Genomic DNA, 22679 nt, shown 5'->3' on the forward strand with positions numbered 1-22679 from the left:
TCTTCGTGCTAAATCAAATCACTCCAGAGGTTCCTAACAGACAGTTCAGTTAATCATAGTTTAGTGTCATTCAAACCATAAACTGGGGTTAATGTTGACTATGGTTTGTAGTTGGCTTGTTTCAAACAAACCATGATTAACGTTATCCACAGCGAACACTGAAACATGAGATTAAGCAAAAAGAGAAGTAAAAGCGTCTGAATTCCAGAAGGAGGGGGGAAGGGGGAGTGTGTGAGCCAGAAGCTCACATAGGCTCATTCACAGCACACTAAGCTGAAGTTTAGCCAAGTATCCAAATGGAACCACTGGGTGAAGTTAGGCGAGCTCCTCTTCTTAGCCCCAAACTCCCATCTGCAATTTTTTTTGGGGGGGGTATAACACTTACAACATGGGTGTTTAAAAACATCAAAGTTAGAAAATTATTTTAATACTTGAAATAAATTAATAATAAACAATTTCCCACAATGGCTGTGCCCAAAGTGACTCACAGCAAACATTCAAAACATCAAACTACAATGCAACAAAAATACAAACATACAAAATACAGAGCCTGTCAGTAAATTCTATTTGCCCAGCTGGTTTATTAGATGGGTTGCATATTTTTACCAACAGCTGCTCTCCAGGGGCTCAGGCAGACAGAGGCCTTTCACATTCCCTGCTACCTGATCCTTTAAAGTGGAGATGCCAGGGATTGAACCTGGGACCTTCTGCATGCAAAGCACAATGTGCTCTAGCACTGAGCTAAGGCCCTTCCAGGGCTAAACCGGAGCCATTTCCTGCCTGGAGGCTATCTGATTGCTGTCAGAAAGCAGCATGTTGTAGAGCAGTGGTTCCCAACCCACCTGCCCCCCTAAACATTGAGGAACACATTGTCAGACCATGGAATGATTTCCCTGTCTGCTGCAGCAGTTGTAAAGCACTGTGCTGGATGCTGCATGATTTTTAATTGCATTTTTTTACAAACATAGCATGGATCACTCGCATGAAGCTTGTAGACCACCGTCTGTGGCAGAGCCTTTGCAGGAGATTGTGGGTGGGCATACGTGGTTGGGTGCAAATGGATGGCTAGTTTCTGAATCTGTCAGCCTTACCCCGCACGTCTCTTCTCCGGAGATGGTGACCCTCTGGAACTCCCTTTCCAGAAGCACATCCCGTTCTTTGGGATACTGGTCCACCAGGTCCTCTCCCTGCTCCTTAAACAATCTGGGGGGAGAGGAAAGAAAGGGAAGAGTTGAGGGAGCAACATTAAATGACAGATTTGGCTCTGCCGGTATCCTGCCGTGCTCACTGGAGTCCCCTTTTCGAAAGAGGTCCTTCAAGACATCAAAGCAGGACGTACACACAAAACACGTTCAAGACAGGGACAACCTCCCCGCCAACCACAGGGAGAGAAGCCCTGAACTACGGAAAGGGGTGGAGACAGTCATGGACACCTGACAGCTTCAGAACCTTGGACAGTCAAACAGGTTGCCCACGTAGCAGGAAGGTGGTTCCTGCTCCTCAGGGGAGGGCTCTTTCATTTTGCACAGCTTCACCAGATGACCAATTGCCCCTTTCTGCACTGCATGAAGTCAATCATCTGGCAGAACCAGAAGCAGAGAAAGGGCCTGAAGAAGCTGGTCTCCAAGGGACCCCCTGACAAGGACCTTGCTGGGCTTACTAGGGACCTGAGCTGCTCAGCCAGCACCATGAAAAGAGGGGAGGTGGGGGAAGAAATATAAAACACAGAGACAAGAGGCTGGCTCCACCCACTGCGCCTGCCATGAAAAGAATCATCACCGTTATAATAAAAAGACAGGAGGGAAATGGAGCTCAGAGCAAAGGAACAAGGGAAAGTGGCCAGCAGTGGAAAGGGAGGAATCCCCCGCTCAGCTGTGTCAAGAGCCATGGTGGGCTCGGGACCAAAGGCGCTTCTGCCTGCCCTGGTTGCCATGGGGCTTCCCAGCTTCTACTTCTCAGAACTTGACACATGCACCAAAACAGTGACTAGCTTTGGCCTTTCCTCCGCAAGGATTTCTCCATTCTAAAACACCGAACTTTCATTCTCCTCCAGGAGGCGAGGGGAGATTCACTTCATCCATTTACACCAGGCAAGTCTAACAGGTAGATGGTGGTCTACCGGTAGATCACTGGATGCCTGTGGTAGACCACTGGTAGATCATTGGCTCCCCCCAAAGAAGCTCAACAGGGCTTTCCTCCCTAAAAAAGCCCAATAACTTTGACCTGAACCCCCCAAATTGGGATAGATCACTGCCAGCTTTTAACTCTGTGAGTAGATCGCAATCTCTTGGGAGTTGGCCACACCTGATTTACACCATCTTTCCACTCTGAAGTCCAGTTCCAAGCCTGCTTCCAGGCTGTCTGGCATGTCTCTCAGTCACTGTTGGTAAGATCAGAGCCCTACTTGGACATTTGGGGCAAAATAATGTGGACTTAAGATGGAGAGGCGAGGGATACAAATGCAAGCCCCCCCACCCCAACTTCCTTGTGCCTCCTTGGTCCCACTTCGGACTATCCCATGTTGTACAAGGTCTGATGGGGGATTTCTAAGCATGTTCCACATAGAATCCCCCCACTTTAGAGCTTTGCACTGATTGTAGGAAGGTCTGAACAGGAGCTGGCATGCACTGGGATTTTGAGGGAAGGTGCAAGTGTTGTGTATGCATGCCTCTGCCTCCTCCCCATTTTAAGCCTGCACAAGGCAGTTCAAAATACCTGCACATGGCTTAGTTTGACTTAGCAGTACCTGCACCTAATTAATTGACCACACACCCAGCGGTGTGATTGAGAGTGGGAATGTGCCACATGCAGGTGGATAGAACTCTTGCAAGAGTGTCACTTCCTTTGTGCCTGCCAAGGTGGGGAGAGGATGAGGATGCAGCCTGCAGGGTGCTCCCGCTCCCACCCCTGAGTCAAGGGCAGAGAGAATTAATGCCAGGCACTCACTGTAAGTCAGCAGCACTGTCAATTTTCAGGAAGTCCTGTTTGGCTCTGAGTAAAATGTCAGGTTCTAGTCTGAGGATAAATGGGAAGTGGAGGCCAAGGCCAAGACAGGAACAAACAGAGAGACAGAAAGAGAGAGAGGGGAAGAGAGAGAGAGACACACAAACAAAGAGAGAGATGAGGAAATGTGGAGGAAGAAAAGGAGAAGAGAAGGAGAAGAAAAAAAGAAAACACTAGCATTAATACAGAAACCAACACCAGAAATGGCAGACACTGTACAGCAATATTCACCAGCTATGGGAGACAGAAGAGAATGGATTCAAAAGGCCTAGGACAGACATCAAAACCAAACCATGGTTTGGCCATCAGGAAAGTGCTGCTGATTTGAATAGTAAGTCCCTCCTCATCCATGGCAACCAGTTTGCCATGAAGATCAGGCAAACCACCCTCACCTGAACCAGAAAGTATAGCTCAATGTGAGTTTCTGGTTCTGGTGCGGAGGCAAACTATGGCCAGTGGTAACCATAATTTGATCAATCCAGACATTATGCCAAAGCATGGTTACCACAACCCAGGAAGCGGAGAAGGGAAGCAGTGTGTGCATGGAGAAGAGGGAGCCAATGCTCCTACAGCACACTTCCAATAGCCTAGGCATGGTTAGGTCACAACATCCGTACTGGGCCATATTTGTCCTCTCTCCAGTCCTGGTTTCTAAACGAATCTAGCCACCTCTGGGCAGATAGAGCTGGAAGAAATCCAGAGGCCTTTATTTGCCTGCTGGTAACGTAGATAACCACAAAGCAATCCCACCAGTGAAAAGCCTCTGGGCACCCAAGACAGACCATAAGCAGGACGAGCGTTGTGTAAAACTGCCAGGTACAAACGCACACACATACAGTTATGTATATGCACACACAGCCATGTCAATGGCAGGCATCCTAGCCAACGTCCGAAGTGCACCTCTTTGGACCACCTATGTCTTCTCCATCAAGCCTGTTCCCCGAGTTACAGCAATCTATTCTACGTTGCAACTAAGGGTTCCCCATTTGGCTTCTTGCCACCTTTCTCAGTTCTCAACTGCTCATATTCATCCAGTTGTCTTTGTTCATGAACTTCTCTGAAATGCACCTTCCTACTCTTGGAAATACCAAACCAAGGAGCCAGACGAAGACCAAGAAGCATCACAGCAACTTACTTCACATCCTGGCTGATTTGCCGCTCCAGCCGTTGGCGCCTCTCCTCCAGCTGTTCAATGGGGCTGTCTTCTGGGAATTCATAGGGGGCACTGCGCATATCACTCTCAGCCAACGAACGGCAGAACAGCTCCTGTGGGCACAGCAGCACAACAGTGCAGTCGACCGGGGCAGGGAGGAGCAGTTAAGCCTCCCACATAACAAACCTCTGACAAGCAATGCGGACACCAGCATGGAGAGTCCACTAAGAGGGACTCCCTGGAGTCTGTCTGCTGAGATGGGAATACTCTGCCAGCATCCATGAAAGTATTGTGGGTGGGATCCATGCCACAATGCCTGCTTTTTCAGGGCAGGAATTCACAATGGGGTCACCAACGCAGTGACTTACAATTGCCTGAGTGATGACTGTTAGATGAACTTCACTGCTGCTGGTTTCCCATTGCCCAGGTCATCAAAAGGTGCATTAATGATTAATATATCTCAAGGTCCCCGTCTCCCCTGCTGCCTTCTCCAGCATGTTTCTGACACATGGATGTGTCAACATCAGGAAACGACAGCTGCTGAGCCATCAAGCAGGCCCTAATTTCTTCCTACAAAGGTCAGGTGGAAGCTAGAGCAGGCAGATTCAAACACTTCCATACCACCACCAGTGCTCACATCCAGTATCTCTCTGCTTAGGACCATGCCTCACATTTAAGTTGTAAGATATACACTTTACAGACCTGTACTGTGAATCCACTAAAGCCATAACATCCAAAGTGTATATTCAAGCCTGTGAGGTGGGGTTAATCTACATCACGCCACAATGCTTTTCTACAATGTGCATACGACATTTATGTACTTCAGGTATTGTGATTTTAATAAGTCTGTACCATGGACCCATTAAAATCAGCACGTGACGTGAGCTCCACCAACATGCTCTATGACACTTCTATCAGTCTGGGACCAGAAAGAGTGAAGGCAGACCTAACATCTTCAGTGTGGCAAAGGTAGATTGAAATGACATTTCCTGCCTTGAAAATGAATGCACATTTTAATGTCCTAGACCTGGGGTGAGATACCCATGGTCTGGCCAGATTTCCTACAGCCCTCTAGGTGCCCTGCCAACCATCAGCTGTTCAGCAGAAATGGAAAGAGGATGTGTAACCGTGGCTCCTTCCTCTGCAAGGTCACAGCAAACTTGTATTCTTTGCAGAAATGCAAAAAGTAGTCCACACATTTTGCAATTGCTGGATCTCAATTTTGGGGAAGGACTTGCAATTCAGCTGTGAATTGAACATATTTGCATTATCACACCAGAATTACTAAGCCTTTTGGATAGGCAGTACAAATACAGTGGTACCTCGGGTTAAGAACTTAATTCGTTCTGGAGGTCCGTTCTTAACCTGAAACTGTTCTTAACCTGAGGTACCACTTTAGCTAATGGGGCGTCCCGCTGCCGCCGCACAATTTTTGTTCTCATCCTGAAGTAAAGTTCTTAACCCGAGGTACTATTTCTGGGTTATCAGAGTCTGTAACCTGAAGTGTCTGTAACCTGAGGTACCACTGTATAGGAAGTTCAATGTATTATTTTTTTTAAAGTCTATGAAGGAAATGGAAAGTATAACTTGAAGGGAGCTAGTAATAATTAAAAATATGCCTCTGCTTCCATGATATGCGTGGTGTTATGAGAGAGAAAGAGAAATTGTGTGTGCATCAAGGGTTTATGATTTTGTGTGGATCTGGCCCCACCTGGTTCAGGTACCGTATTTTTCGCACTATTGGACGCACCGGTCCATAGGACGCACCTAGATTGGGGGGGGGAATAAAGGCAAAAAAAATTTATTCCCCCCCCCCGCCAGGCGCGGGGCTGGGGCGGGGGAAGCCCGAGCTTCCCCCTCCCCCAGAACGGGACCCAGAGCCATGCCGAAGCTGCGCGCAGCTTTGGCATCGCTCTGGGAGCTTGCGGGGCTGGGGGAGGAGGAAGCCCTCCGCCAGCCTCCAAACCATGTCGGGAGACAGCAGGATGGCGCGCTGCGCCTCTCCCGCTGTCTCCCGAGTTTGCGGGGCTGGCGACGGGGAGGAGCAGGCTTCTCCCCCCGCCAGCCTTCTAGCCAAGTCGGGGGACAGCGGGAAGGGCGCGCTGCGCCCCTGCCGCTGTCTCCCGAGTTTGCGGGGCTGGAGATGGGGAGGAGCAGGCTTCTCCCCCCGCCAGCCTTCTAGCCAAGTCGGGGGACAGCGGGAAGGGCGCGCTGCGCCCCTGCCGCTGTCTCCTGAGTTTGCGGGGCTGGCGACGGGGAGGAGCAGGCTTCTCCCCCCGCCAGCCTTCTAGCCAAGTCGGGGGACAGCGGGAAAGGCGCGCTGCGCCTCTCCCGCTGTGCCCTGAGTTTGCGGGGCTGGCGACGGGGAGGAGCAGGCTTCTCCCCCCGCCAGCCTTCTAGACAAGTCGGGGGACAGCGGGAAAGGCGCGCTGCGCCTCTCCCGCTGTCCCCTGAGTTTGCGGGGCTGGCGACGGGGAGGAGCAGGCTCCCCCCCCCGCCAGCCTTCTAGCCAAGTCGGGGGACAGCGGGAAGGGCGCGCTGCGCCTCTCCCGCTGTCCCCCGAGCTTGTGGGGCTGGCGGTGGGGCTCTCCTGAAGCCTGGAGAGCAAGAGGGGTCTGTGCGCACCGACCCCTCTCGCTCTCCAGGCTTCAGCGAAAGCCTGCATTCGCCCCATAGGACGCACCCAGATTTCCCCTTCATTTTTGGAGGGGAAAAAGTGCGTCCTATAGTGCGAAAAATATGGTATATGGCTCCACAGCTTTTCTACTAGGGCAATGTGACCCTCAGCCCCCCCCCCAGAAAGTCCCCCCACCGACCCATGTTCAAAAGCAAGGTATGAAGGAAGGAGACAGACAGCTCTCATGAATCACGAACAAAGGACAAGATCTTGCTATGGACATCTCCATACTGCAACCAAAGAGCCCTGAAGCACAAGCAGCAAGAAAGCGAGCTGCGCTACAAAGAGACGTGAGCTGGGAAGTGCTGAGTCAAGCTTGCTCTGCAAGGATTTCCCCCAATAAATCAGACAAGCAATTCAATTACTTAGCCTGCCAGTAGGTCGATCAAAATGCATTTTCAATTAATTCACTCGGGTACCCGATTCTTGAAAGCTTGCCTGTGGTAAGTTCACTCTTTAGATAGCTAAAGGCAAAAAGCCAAATTTCTGTGCCAGCAATTGCAATGGAAACATCTGTTGCATAGGTTAAAGGGTATCAGCATCAGAATTACTGGCGAGGCAATGACCACTTGCCGGTGACCCGCAAATTCCCCAGGTGAAATTATGGACCTTTTCAGTCTTTCCAACTGGGAGAGAATGCACCCAAGAGCTCATCCAGACAAAAAGTCTGGCCAAAGTACTCCTGTAATCGCTCTCCCTGACAATGGTTCAGTTCACACTCCAGCAAGAGATTGCTCACCTATTACTGAGGTTGAAAAAATTGTTCTGATTGCCTGAAACAGGAAGCCTGGAACTGGATCACGCAATAAGGGGAACATAACAAGAGCTTCTCTTTTTTCTTGCTCCTCCTTTCTCTTGTAATGCTGTGATTAGCAGGACAGTTCATCACTCACAGAGATTCCAGCTACTCCAGAAACCATTAAGTGCACATGGGACAGACTTTGCCAGGCTTTGAGGCTGGGTTTAGGCTAATGCACATTTGCTGTGAGCATGCCACGTCTGGACTTGGAAGTAGCAGAGTCCCAGAACTGCACAAGATTTGCCTGCCTTAGAATCTGGCATCCCCAACCAGTGGACGAAAACAGCCAGTGTGGGCTGCAAGCAGTGCTAGGTCCACCTTTCCTTTACGCCACAATTAAAATTGGGAGACGGTGGGATCATTATGGCAGTGGAGACCACGTAACAACACTTTATGCCTCAACTGCAGGGTGGCACTAACTGGCACAATGTGGCAACCTGGCCCTCTGGGAAGCACCCCAACAAAACCTCACTACAAGCACACTCAGTGAGAAATAACTCCCAAACATCAGGTTGGATACAGAGGTGATCCTAGGAAAGCAAAACTGTACTTCAGCCAAGGTGTCAAACCAGCAGAAGCTTCCACAAACAGAAGGGGAGGGTGATTTATTCCCACAGCCCCTCCACCTCCCATACACCCACCACCACCAAGCACAATTCCCAGGGGCACAGGAGATTACAAGAGGAACTGGCAAAGATCACCTCCCTCTCAGTTTCCATTTGCAGGAGTTGAAAGCAACCCACTCATTACCTCCAACAGTGAAAGGCTGCGTGGATTATTTCTCTCCCCCCCCCCCAATCTTTGCAAATGCAAGAGGAATCGCATGCATTTGTCAGAGTTCAGGGTTACAAGCTTGTTTCATAAAAAAGCAATCAAAGGAAAAGAGGAACTCGGGCTAGTAGGTATAACTCTGAGGTGGCGTCCTCAGAGGCCTGGTTCCAAGGTTATAAAAGAGGAAAGCAACAGCAATGAAGAAGTAACATTACCTCGGCTATCTCTTTGTACTTGCCATCCATGGAGGTGCGCAGGTCAACAGGAAAATGCTTCAGGCAGTGGGGAGGCCCCGGGAGGGAGCGCGCAGGCTGCAACTGGCGGGACCGTGGCCCTCCGTGGATCTCTGTGGAAAATATGAGACAGCAGTCAGGGAGATGAGAGAAAGCCACGGCCCTGATCAGAACAATTCAAGGGAAGAGGAGAAATTTAATCAAACACAGCCTCTATCAGTTCTCTTCAACCCGGTGCCCTCTAGATGTTCCGGACTATGATTTCCATCAGTCCCAGTCGGCAGCGGCTGGTAATTCTGCCTGGATCAGAACTGAGAACTGCCGTGGGACAGTCCTGCTTTCCAAGAAACATCTGCAAAAGGTTTCTGCAGATTAGCAGACACCCCACCACCACCATTTCGTTTGAGAAACTGCTAAAACACTTGGCTTTACCATCACTCCCTTCTCACTCCACATCATTTGAAGGAAGCAGGTTGTGGCTGCTGGTACTGTAATTAACAAACAAACAACTTTATTACCCTGCCTTCACACTAAGGTCCCAGGGGTGGGCTGCATTGATTAAAATTACATCAGAAGTTTTAAAAACTTACAATAAAAAATGCAACCACACACACAAATAGAGTGGGTCCTGAAAATATACATCTCAGGTGTCAAGGCCAGGGAAAAGGGGTGATAAGATGATGACACTATAAAAGGTAAAGGACCCCTGGGTGGTTAAGTCTAGTCAAAGGCGAATCTGGGGTTGTGGTGCTCATCTCGCTTTCAGGCCGAGGGAGCCGGCGTTTGTCCACAGACAGCTTTCCAGGTCATGCGGCCAGCATGACTAAACCATTTCTGGTCCAATGGAACACTGTGATGGAAGCCAGAGTGCACGGAAATGCTGTTTACCTTCCCGCCACAGCTGTACCTATTTATCTACTTGCACTGGTGTGCTTTTGAACTGCTAGGCAGGAGCTGGGACAGAACAACGGGAGCTTACCCCGTCGCAGGGATTTGAACCGGCAACCTTCCAATCGGCAAGCCCAAGAGGCTCAGTGGTTTAAACCACAGTGCCACCCACGTCATGTATAAGCCAATATAATGTACTAATTCTACTCTTTCCATCCTTTTGCTTCAGGAAGTGGCTCAGGAATGTATTCAAGCTAAGATGTTAGAGCAATTGGTACACACAGAAATGGCAAGCACATACTACCTCTGCTGAACCTCACCATCCTTCAAAGGAAAATTAAACTGCCAAGTTCACTTTCTGGCACTCATTCCCAAAAGCCTTTTTCACATCTGTGCACACTGAGAAGTATGAAGCTGCTAGAACTCAGACTGGCCCAGGGCATCAACAGAGCAAAGATGCTACTGAAAATTGACATTGGAATCGGAACTAGTCTTGTGGCACCTTAAAGACAGATGTGTTTATCATGGTGTGACCTTCCCTGGATTAGTCACCAGATGCAACAAAAGAAAAATAACAGAAACGGAGCAACTCTGATTGCCGCTCGTAACCCATCCCTTACCATGTCCAATGAATGGCAGCTATTGACAAAAAGCAGGAGATATGCCCAATTTTATGCTGTTTTCTGGTCTCTGTTAACATAGCCCAGGTTCATCAGTTCCTGAGCTGTGTTTACCAGTTCCAACAGGAGCCCACCATTTAAAATAAAAGGAAATGGCAGAAGCACTATTTGATCCATTGGTTCACTATCCACCCCCAAGGGTCACTCGAAGCCCACACTCAAATTGCCAGCTGTCAGTCTGTGTCACAGGGCCCCAGACCTTGCAAATGCCCAAGAACTATCTTATGATCCACCCGCCTCTGTTTGCCACTTTCAGCTGCTCTGCTACCAGGGACAAGGGCTGGGTCTGGAATCCACCGTTATATTGGCATTATGAGAAGAGTTCCCAGACATCTCCTTCCAGGCCTGGCCATTCATTTCCTGAATATGCAGTCACATATTAATTTTGGCAGATTACATAATATGCACAATTGTTGCTTTATTCAAGCTCACAACAGCCATGCAAAATAAGCCACTCCTACTCCCATTGAACAGATGCAGGATTGAAGGCGAGACTTCCTCAAGGGCAGCGACTGTATGTTCCTGGCCCAGCAGGGATTTAAAGTCGGACTCTGGATAGGCAACCAGCATATACTATTCAGCTGGACCCCACCATGTCTCAAATGTCGGTTCTCAAAGTGATCCAGTCACCTCAAAATACTGGAAATGCCACTGAGCTGAGGACCAGATCTCCTTTCAAATGGGAAAGAATCCCTTATCAACTGGCATCACCTTTTATTGTGCTTTTTCAATGCCATTCGTCCTAGCATTTGTGACAATCACAAAGCATTTGTGACAACCACAAACCACGGTGCAGATGGAGGACTCCAGCTCGGAGATGAAAATACTTACTGCCATACTTAACAAGGAATTTCTGGCAAGGCCAGGAACTGACTATGCTAGCTAAAAATGAACAGATGCTATAGCTTTTCTTGAAGAACAAGGATGCAGAAACTGCGGCCCTGAGGATGTTGTTGGACTACAGCTCTCACCACCCCTCACCAATGGGCATGCTGGCTATGGCTGATGAGAGCTGGAGTCCATGGAGGACCACACAGTCCCCATCCCTTTTGTAAGAAGAAAAGGCTCCTCACCATCACGCCCAGTTAAAAGGATCCCATTTCTCACCAGCTTCAAGACTCTTAGCGTCCACTTTGAGGTTGAGAAGCACTAAAAACAAAAACAGGTATCCCATCCCATCTAAAAGTTTAAACTAGTTGGTAAGGCTTGCCCTACCACTTGTCTGATGTAGAAATAATAATCAGCTTCCAGCCTGGAGACGAGTACCTTAAGTTGGCTTCCAGAAAGACTATTAAGGGGAATAACACATCCTTTGTTCTGTTAAAAGGAACCTGGCAGAGACACATTCTCTCTTGTTTGCGCCTGCAGAGGCTGAAGGCAAACACCATGGACCGATCAGCCAGACCCTACGCTGAGCCTCACAGGAGAAACTGCTCAAAGTCCATTTTATAGGGGTGACTGGCTTTCAGCTCTCAGGCCTTAACGTTCTAATGAGAGCAAATGCTTGCAGACCAGACCTTTCCTCCCTGCCGCCGCCGCAAGAACACAACCACTCCTAGCTCCCCATGCAGCACAAGGGGAACAGATAGGGAAATCAATACAAACAACTCAACCACAGCACTTATGCTGACTGTTGGCCAAGATCTACCATGGAGTGGCCTCTCTGAAGCCACACAGGAATCCAGGGGTGACCCAACTTCCTACCTCTGCAGACTAAGGGGCAAAGCAAGTTGTGAAATAATACAGAGTCATGGGCAATTACTTTGTTCCCTTCTGCTAGAATCGACATGTCTTGACCTCAAAATTCCTAAAAATAAAGCAAGGTAAACAAAATAGACTCCTCAAGGGAAAGGGAGCGAAAGAATGTAGTTACTTGAGACATTTTAAAAGCAGATCAGAGTCTCAACTGCTGTGTGCTCAGTATGTGTTGTAGAATACACTAAATTGGTCCATTACATATCTTGTGGTTTAGTTCTAACTTGTGACAAGGTTGCTCATAGATCTGTTTTTAATGTCTCCCAAGGATGCTTCACACACTACAGAAAATATGGGTTTTCTTTGCTCCTCTGCATGTCTCTGTGGTGCCTTTAAACCATAAGGTCTCCAAGTCCATGCCACCAATTTTTCATACATGTCTGCACCCTCCACACATCATAGTAGTCACCATGTGGACATAGTCAACACACAAGAGCTCATTTCCCCCCGTAATAACTCAATGTAGGTGCCAAACTAGCAATCTTCTAACTCATGTGAATTATTTCCTTTCCGTGGCTCATGTAGACATCTTGACTGGCACTAGCCATGGTTTGCAAACAAGCTTCCATCTGCAGATGTTAATGCTTCTGTGCCAGAGTCAAATCTAACCAGGTGAGGGAAGTTGATTTTTGAGAGCTAAAGTAAGGAAGGTGATGATGGGCAAGGAAGGAGATGCAAACCTGCAGCACAGCTTTGATCACCTAACCATGGTTACATTTTCATTGGGTCGATTTGCAAGGCAGCTCTAAGTAAGACGTTTCACCTACTAAGTAGAGAATAATAAGCAATAGACTGGGGCGGGGGGCAAGGGAGCTTCAAAGGTACAAAGGAACATGACACCTCTAGCGGAACTGGACTATCACCAACAGCTACTGACAATTACATAAACTGACACTCTTGCATGCTGTCAATAGGCAGGAAATCTACATAACTTGTGTGGTCAACGATGTCACAAGTAAACACTACATGGCTTTGTCAGAACCTTTTCTATTTAAAAGTTTCAGGTATTCATAGCCACACAAAAGGATTTGGCTCAGGAGTCAAAAGGATCCATTTCTAGGTACCATTTTCCAAGCCATACTGCTCCAAGTGACATTGTTGAATTAGGACTGGGGAGACCCAGGCTCAGATCCCATTTCAACCGTCATGAAGTTCCGAGTGACCCGGGGCTAGTTATTCTCTCTCAGCCAGATTGAAGTCACAGGGTTGTTGTGTGGATAATGAGGTGGGGGGGGGACCCATGTACGCCACCCTGAACTTTTGGATGAACAGGATAAAAGTGTCCAAATTAATCAATCAATCCACAGTCCCTGCAAACATTTTTTATCACTGTAATGCCTCATGCCCTTACTTCTTTTTCACTCTCTCTGTCATGCGATACATCACATTCCATTCTTTGAAGAGGATATCATAAGTGCACACATTCATGAAAATTCATGGCTCACTTGCACAGCCCACACTAAATCACAGGATCTGGCATTCCCTCGGTTGAATCGTACAAGTCCTGTCTATAATTACTGACATCACCCACTACGCAAGGAATTCCATTTGTCTTCCCATCCAAACCAGCTATTGTCTATCTAGAGTCACTTTTCAACCCAACACAGCTGGCCTGCAAGTACTGATTTCCTTTTCTTGTCAAGAGACAGAATATCTTCTTCTAAATTGTATTTAATATCAGCAGAGTGTTCAAGTAAGTTTGTTACTGTCCATGAAAAAGTTGAAATTACTTTAGGCGAAGGGTGAAAGGCCAACAAGTGAGGATGGGTGGAAGATGTCTGATGGCACTGGAGGTGCTTGACTGGTGAGCAATCTGTCACTCACTGTTGCCCCTGTAAATCGCTCAAGAATAAATACAAGATGGAGAATTATTACTTTAGAGAAAATCTCCAGGTCGAATTGCCACAGAAGATGCTTTATACAGAGTCAGACCACTGGTTGGTTGAGCTCAGTGTTGCCTACTCTACAATGATTAACAGTGACTCTCCAGACTTTCAGAGGGGACAATGTTGTCCAGCTCCACCTGGAAATACCAGGGATTGAATTTGGGATGTTCTGCAATGCAGAGTATGTACCCTGCTATCTAGCTATGGCCCTTCCCAAAAGGTTGCCTGATCACAATCTAGAGATCCTGCCTGGGTCTAAACATCCCACGGCAACAGGAACACAAGGAGCTACTGCATTTCCCAGTCCATTCCTCCTCCAGATCCTGCATCCATCTTCATGTAGCAGAGTGGGAAAGGGGTAACAGCAGATAAAAGTAACAGGCCAAAAAGAGCCAGAGGAGCCGCATACGATCCTGCTGTTGCTGCCTTAAGAGTGTTCAAAAGAACAGGCAGGATCTCCAGAGCATCATCCGGCAATGCGACACGTGTGTTCCTACCCACCAGGGTCTAAGAAAGCATTTCATAATTATATACCTGGAAACGTCATTTCTGAAATGATACGATTATTAGCTTTTCCCCATCTAGTGTTCTTAGCTGTTACATCTACAATAACCAGAATTCTTGTCGTGGGGGCACTTAAAACAGATGCTGATTCCACCCCAAAAGCAGCTGCACTGCAGTAGCTGGCAATATGCATTTTGTGCCCTCCGATTTTCAGTACTCATTCCTTCAGAACGAAACTTGTCACAGAAAAGGAAAAATTGGCCCTGCTGTCCTTAGCAGCCTATTCCCAGAAACCTCTGCACAACACATTCCAGTTTGTGGGGGAGGGGGCCACTTATCTTAGTAGATGTTGAGCAAGTGTCACAAGTGTCACAACTACCCGACGAAAGGGTGACACAAGAGAAACCAGTCAATTCGAGTTCATTCATATCCTGAGCTCACTGGAGACACGCGAGAACTCCATAACTACACGAAGGTCTCCCCCACCACCACCACCCCACGACGAAAGCTCGCAATGCCTGCTTTGCATCTGGCCCTCAGCGGGTCACCAAGGTACACACCACAAAGCAGAGGCATCAAGCCCTGTTCTAGGACAAGGAGGAGAGCATTGCCATCAACTGTCAAACCTGATTCAGAGTGTTTTTGCCTGCCTGATGCCCCAGAGGCTGACTACCCGCTCAATCACAGTGGCTTCTGTGGAAGGAAGAAGTGTTTGCTTGGGTTACCCCCCCGCCGCCCATTGCCCCTCTCCCACTCCCAATCCAGGCACTGCCTGAATAGTCAAGCTCCACTGTGCCTTGCTAATGACCCTCACATGTCTCCCTAATGGGCTCCCTGTGCACAGTGCAAACAATCAATTCATTAGGAAAAAAACAGCAAGAGCTGGGGAACCGCCAGGCCAATTGCAGGGCTAAGGCTTGGCAGCCCCATCAAAGCCAGCATGTGTCTTCAGCTCATGAGGGGGGCAGCCAAGAACAGCTGCTCCTGTAGCTCCAATTGCTGGCTGGGCAACACCACGGATGGCAACACAGATTTCCTCAACCTTTCTTCCACTGCCACTAGCAGCTTTAGGATGTGCAGCAGTCTGGAGCCCCAGCTTTTGTTGGGCAGCCTCCCAACACCTGCCAGAACCAATGGGGGAGCATCACTTCCAGGCCCAAACCCTCCATGGCAAAAATCCCCTTGTGATGTTGCAGCAAAAGTTTAGTGGGGTCAGCAGTGTAGCCTGCTCCTCCTGTACTCAGATACCTAGGAGAAGTAAAGACAGAACATGGCTTCCCACACTTAGTCACATCATCATGCTTGGTTCTGAATCTGCAATGGTCTTCACTTAAGTCAAGCTCTGGCCAAATGCTGAAGCTCCTCCACCAAGACTATAGCTGCGGATGCTGAGTCGGTCACATGCCCATATTGTGACACTTGTTATGCCACTCTTTTGGAATTCCTGAGCCTACTACACACAGAGCAGCAGAAATGTGGCTATTTCAGACATATGCCGATGCTGTAATATATAGTGACGGCTTCATTCACATGTATGTAATGGAGATACTTTATTGTGACATCTCGTTGGCGAGAGGTCACTAGGTGCTCCATCAATCCGACTCCAAGGACCAGATATTCATTTTTCTTTTATGCAATTTACCCTTGGGGTTTCCCACAAACACTGGGGATGCAATTATGGTTAGTTTAACAGTGGCTTAAAGGCTTGCCCTGAGAAACTAGAAAGCTAGACTCTCTCTCTCAGTAGTCCTCTGTTGATCGCTGAAATGCCTGTTCCGGCAACATGAGACAAGGTAGCACAGATAAATTGCCATGTGACTAGTTCCTTGGGGTAAAAAATTGGGCAGTTTTTACAGAATGTATTTCAATGAAATAGTGGAGCCTCTTCCAAACAGCTGTATTTTCACAAGTACTAGAAGATCACAGAAATATGCTTTAAAGAGTACTAATAAGCATCATAGTTTCCCCACCCCCATTTTTAATTTTATTGTACATAGTACATGCAGGTGGTTGTGACTAATGGCTATCAGATCTATACACATTCAATTAATTAAAGTATGTGTGGGTTTGTTTGGTTTTAAACTCCCTTTCTCACAAGAAGCCTTGCACCACCAAAATACTAAAACAGAGTGCAAGGGATAGAAGTCCTGCATTTTTTGTGGGTATCATCGCAACAACTTCTCATCACAAGGAATCAAAACTCTTGCAATGCATCTGAGAACATGATAGGGATAAAAACAACTGCAAAAGAAGCTGTCATCATTACCCACTTCCCCCACTCCTCGAGACAGACATTTCAGCATCTGCACCAGGATAGCCGGTGGAGGTCCCCTTCAGTGATGAGCTGTCAGCTAGCCCAGCTTCAGAGAATTGCCAGGGGTTTACACACAGAGACACAAAACACCTCCCACTCCCCGGAAAAAAAGAAACCTCAAGCCTCAATCAATACAGGAATACCTTGCCAGTGCTCCTGCTCTAACTTTCAGGGATTTGCCTTCTGCGGCAGCCTGAGCAAATCACCCCTCTCTTTTACGCTGAGTGCCACATGCCCATCTCACGTCAAAGGTTCTTAAATCGCATGCCCCTTAACAACACAGCAGTGCAACTCCAGCCCATTAAATAGAACAGGCAGGCTTCACTTTATCCTTCAAGCATCTCAGAACTCCTGATTAATACGAGCAGCTGCAACTCAAAACCATCCAGCCCCAGAGGGGAGAAAGGAAAAGACATTTCCAAACACTTACAGATCTGGCAGTCTTAAGGGCCTCACTAAGCCTCTGCCTTTCCTCCACCTGGAAACCAAGATGCTGGCAGGCTAGGCAAGGAGCATCCCATCACCTTCTGCCCCCTGAGCGTGGACCAAAAAGCCTCCAAGGTACCCTTGGGGGAGGCAGAGTGCCCACAAGAAGGCAACGAGGACGAAGCAGACAGAGGTGCCTGCTGCCGCTGCTCTTGCCGGTGTTTCGCAGCCTCCTCTCTGAGAGCTGCAGTCCCACAGGATTCCAGCTCCAGAGCCGGCTTGGGCTGTACCAACCGTAGCTACATGGGGGGAGAGGGAGGAGACAAAAAATATATGACAGTCTCTTCCAAGAGGCAGGCAGAGCCAGACAGGCAAAGAGAAGCCACCCTCCGCCACCAGTGGCCACGCAGCAGAGCTAACTCCTGGCCTGAAAGTAAGGAGGCGTTAACCCCTAACGTGCCAGCCACAGCTGCAGACGTGTATCCCAGCGCCCGCCCCCATCTCTCTCTGAAAGTAAGCAACGGCAGAGATCTACCCACACACAAAAGCACAGAGCACCACATACTGGTCGTTCATGCTGTAAGAAAAGGGGGAAATCAAACAAAAGCTAACTCAACTTTAAGAGTGTGTTTTCATTATGTACTGGTATAATAAGGCACAAGAACGCTCCAAGCCACATACTTTGTAGGGAATACATTGAGATTCTTATTTGGTTAAGCTCAACGTCGTTGTTATTATTGCCCCCCTCTGTTTTTGTTTCACATTGTCTCTGTATGATTTTAAAACAGAATATATCATATTTCATGGGTGGGGGGGGGGGCAAACAGAGGTGTGTCTTGTGCTCCCCCCATCTTTTTCCCACTAAAGGCTATGAGGAGTCTGGTAAATATACACACAAATTCCACCCAGCAGTCATTTCGCAAGGTGTGATTATCTGTCCCTCTCAAAAATTAAACTCCACTCTGGCTAGAATCTGAGGGAGGGTGCTCCCCTTTGCCCAATTTCTCCTGCACCAGTCTGGAAAATATTACATTTCTGCTATCTGTAGCAGATTGTCTCTATCTGGCTCACAGACCATCCAGCTCTAACCATTAGGAATCGTTACTTCCCAAATGGCACATTCTAGCCCTTACGGCACAAACTCCATTGCTGGCATCACCCAGGTGTGTTAAGACAACTCCAAGCCAGATCTCATTTGGTTCCAAGGTAAGGAGAGGAAGTGGAAGAATCGAAGCTGTGCTGCATACTGGACTGCAGCTCAGTGGTGACGAGGATGGAGGATGTCTTGGCAGAAGCCGCCTATAAGCTTTGTCTCCAAGCGCTGCAGCCGCTGGTTAATTAAGAACAATAAATGGCCTATGAGAAGCAGCTGTCCTTTCCTGATCCCGCAGGACGTAATGAAGGTGCCTGGGCTCAGAGTCTGCTGTCACGGAGATGAAGGGCCTCAGGGGTGACAGTGATGGGCATGTCATTCCTCAGTCTCGATCCTTTGAAGACAGACTGGCAGCAGGTTTTGGAAGCCTGCCCAGTGGTCGCTCTCTTTCTGAGGAAGGCAGTGGCGGCAGCGGCAGCAGCAGCAGCAGTGCCCCAATGTTGCTTACACAGACTTTCTCCAGTTCTCAACAATCTGGCCAAGGATCCCACACCTCTTGTTGAGAGAGCCAAATCCAACCCAATGCGGTACTTGCTCACAAAGCCCTTAAGTGAAATGCGTTTTCAGGGATGGCACTAGAGCAGCCAAGCCCCAAATCCCCAGAGGCAAGCTCCAGGCTGAACTGCTCAAAACTGAGTTTTGAAACCCATGGAGGTAAACTTCATTATTTCCACATCTGGGAGGAGTCAGCCTTTCACTGTGGCAGCCCCTGTGGAACTCCCTGCCTATTGACATTAGGTAGGCACCCTCACTATACCATTTCACACACCAGCTAGTTTCTTTGTTTCAGCAAGCCTACCCAGATATAGTGTTGTGTATGCACTTGTTTCTAAAATAAAAACAAAAATGCTGCTCTTATCGGTGTATTGTTGACAACTATTTTATTATACACAGCTTAAATATTTTCCTTAATTAAGCAGTTTTGTATTGCTTTCCTAAATAAAACTATTTTTGTAGTGGGTGGACGCGGGTGGCGCTGTGGGTAAAACCTCAGTGCCTTGGGCTTGCGGATCGCAGGGTCGGCGGTTCAAATCCCCGCGGCGGGGGGAGCTCCCGTCTTTCAGTCCCAGCTCCTGCCCACCTAGCATTTTGAAAGCACCCCTAAGTGCAAATAGATAAATAGGTACCGCTTTATAGCGGGAAGGTAAACGGCGTTTCCGTGTGCTGCGCTGGTGCTGGCTCGCCAGAGCAGCTTCGTCACGCTGGCCACGTGACCCGGAAGTGTCTCCGGACAGCGCTGGCCCCTGGCCTCTTAAGTGAGATGGGCGCACAACCCTAGAGTCGGACACGACTGGCCCGTACGGGCAGGGGTACCTTTACCTTTACTTATTTTTGTAGGTATATAGCTTTCTTTCAAATGAATATGGGGTGTGTGTGGAGAACTACAGATCAGAGGCCAAGCCTTTGAGGAGATTGACACCTAAAGACTGGCATCAATCCCTTTCAAAATAGAATGGCTAATACCTTTTTCCTATCAATATCGTTATGTCCACAGGTGAGAAACACCTGTATTTTCAATAATAAATAATATATATCAGTTATTGGGGTTGCAAGCAAATGAGGCAGATAAGAGAAATATGAAGCATGGGGATATATTTACACAGACCTTCCTTATACTCAGTGTTAGTATTTGTACTGGAGTGGGAATGGCTGTTGGATGAATTTCAGCAGCTTGACAAAAACAGCCTTAGAGCCAGATGCTTGGAAGCAACAGAAGTACACTGAATAATAAGTCTGTGGGCCAGGGAGGAGGAGGAGGAGGAGGAAGAGGAGGAGGAGGAGGAAGAGGCATTTAACTCCCTCTGTCAAACATTAGTCGCCTATTTCTGGATTACTTGCATTGTGCAGATGACAAAATAAATCCCCGGAGAAATGATGGAAGCTGCATAAATGATGCCTTTTCCACAGTTGTTGTTGTTGCTTAGTAAAATTTGGAATTATTACTTGGTTTTGATTTGACAACAAAGTCACAGCCGGCAAATAAGAAGCATATGTGCAATATGACTGAAAGTTAAGCAAGATCTAAGACAGAATGTAAACAAAATGTAAACAATTAGTTCTTATCATCCAAGGAGAACAAAAATCAAAATACTATAGAAAACACTGTACTGTACTGAGTATTCAGTGAGATTCGCAAAACCCTTCTGTGCACTAGAACAGCACAAATCCAGCGAATGCATATGGCTGTCATTATCTAGGTGTAAATAAAGATGGTGGAGGAGAGAAAAAGCTAAGATCCTGCTGGTCTATCAGGTGGACTTGTGAGTGGCCTTAGGACAGGAGACCCAGCTTCAATCCTCAACTCTGCCTGCAAGTTTTAGCCTGTTGTCATGGAAATAATTTTATACCAACCAGGGAGAAAATAAAAACATCCCACACAGGATAAAATACAATAACAGTGTAAGCCTATACAGTGGTACCTCAGGTTAAGTACTTAATTTGTTCTGGAGGTCCGTTCTTAACCTGAAACTGTTCTTAACTTGAAGCACCACTTCAGCTAATGGGGCCTCCCGCTGCCGCCACGCCACCAGAATACGATTTCTGTTCTCATCCTGAAGCAAAGTTCTTAACCTGAGGTACTATTTCTGGGTTAGCAGAGTCTGTAACCTGAAGCGTATGTAACCTGAAGCGTCTGTAACCCGAGGTACCACTGTAAATATTTACTTGGAAGTAAGGCTCACTATTTTATATGGATGCTACTCCCTAGTAACCCTATTTCAGTAAGCCTAGGTTTTCTCTTCTGTTGGAAATACTATAGCTTTGGACTTCCTACATCAAGCAGGTGGTTAGGCTAGATCAGGGGTAGGCAACCTAAGGCCTGGGGGCCGGATGTGGCCCAATCGCCTTCTAAATCGGAGGCGGTCTGGGATTCAGAATGTTTTTACATGAGTAGAATGTGTACCTTTATTTAAAATGCATCTCTGGGTTATTTTGGGGGCATAGGAATTTGTTCATTTTCCCCACCCCAAATATAGTCCAGCGCACTACATGGTCTGAGGGATGGTGGACCGGCCCATGGCTGAAAAAGGTTGCTGACCCCTGGGCTAGATAGCTAAACCCTATGGCAGCAGCCTAAAGAGGGTTGCAGTCATGCATACAAAAGGAGGGCAGGCAGCCTAGACCTCTGGAAATATAATTCTGATTTTAATCAAAAGGATCTGGCATTCTTTGCCTCCCTCTTAAAATCTTCTGCTCAAGACAATTTTCTCAGATCACAGAACTGACACAAGGTGCACATTCTGCAGGAGTTTCCAACATTTCACTGGGAAATCTCCCTTTGAAAACTGTGCTGTGCTTTGTACATCTGCTGAGAGTAACAGAGGGAGAGTTAACAAGAGGCACACACTGGAGTTGCACTATATTCTGCCACACTTAGCATAGGAATGTAGTGGGCTCCTGGAGAAGAAGGGGAGCTTTCCATCATTCCCACCTGCAAGCTCGAAACATTTTGCAGGCTAGTAACTTTTGTGGGCTTATTTGCAAGGCTGGTTCAGTGGTTTTGTCACCACACCCTAGAGAGAATTCTTCTTCCAGACAGCAACATCTGGCTTAGACCACAGGCTATTGTGTATCCATGACTATTTATAGGTTTATTACTCGAGTTTCATTTATTTATTTTTACCTGAATTAGTTGGACGGGGGGGACGGACACTTTTTAACTGCTACAGAACTAAAAATAGAGAGCACAAAGTCAACTGACCAGTAGTGACTCAACAATAACTAAAATACCCTGCTAAACAATGAACAACTATATGCTTGCTCCATGTGGCTTTGCTTCTAAGTAGTCCCCATTTTCTGTACTGTGGTTAAAAGCAAGAGGTCAAGGGCTTTACATGTGTTACTCCATTGCAGCAGAAAACGCTCTTCTTTACTGGCTTTTAGGAAGGGTGCAAAGCAGTGCTTTTTCTGGGGGTACTCAATGGTATGCAGAACCAGCACCTTTCCCCCAAATGTTAAAAGTGTGGCACTTACTGTAACAACTTCATGGTGACTACCAGCACCTGTTTTTCTATTTGTAAAAGCACTAGTGCCAAGGCAATACATCTTTCACCTAGTTTTTAATTTCAATAGATAGTTCACTGTTATTTTTCTATACAACCCCTGTTCTTCACTATTATAATGTTTTGCTCATTTTTACTATATTTTAATATTCGCTGTGAGCTGCTTTGAGTTATGGAAAGGCAGCTTAAAACAGTTTTAAATAAATTTTAAAAAGACAAAAACGGGTGGAGGAAACATCAGGAAATTCACTCACAAAAGGTTAGAATTCAACTTAACGTTGCTGCACAACAGAACTGCGCTGTAAGATTTCTAAAGAAAACAAAAGCAGCATTGCCATCCTTTTACTGCAGATTTAGCAATAGAGTAATTTTGAAATGCTCTCTCACACACACATAAATAAGCTGAAAGATGATCCTGTTAGAGACTTCAGAATAC

At 47.4% G+C, this 22679-nt stretch overlaps 1 protein-coding gene across 4 annotated transcripts in view; it reads right to left on the reverse strand.

Moving 5' to 3' along the window:
* Positions 1-22679, reverse strand: part of AMPD2 (adenosine monophosphate deaminase 2) — a 58806-nt gene that overhangs the window by 20627 nt on the left and 15500 nt on the right. For 2 of the 4 annotated variants that reach the window (XM_082227064.1, XM_082227063.1), the window contains exons 2-5: positions 8619-8749; positions 4139-4269; positions 2947-3015; positions 1092-1203 (exon numbers count right to left, since the gene is read on the reverse strand). In XM_082227064.1, coding sequence (XP_082083190.1) covers positions 1092-1203; positions 2947-3015; positions 4139-4269; positions 8619-8749 — 443 coding nt within the window. Of the gene's footprint in view, positions 1-1091; positions 1204-2946; positions 3016-4138; positions 4270-8618; positions 8750-17093; positions 17339-22679 lie in introns of those variants that run through there. The other 2 variants (XM_082227066.1, XM_082227065.1) reach the window with 2 other exon arrangements.

The sequence above is a fragment of the Podarcis vaucheri genome (assembly GCF_965113315.1).
Source record: "Podarcis vaucheri genome assembly, chromosome: 6".
Lineage (NCBI taxonomy): Eukaryota > Metazoa > Chordata > Lepidosauria > Squamata > Lacertidae > Podarcis > Podarcis vaucheri.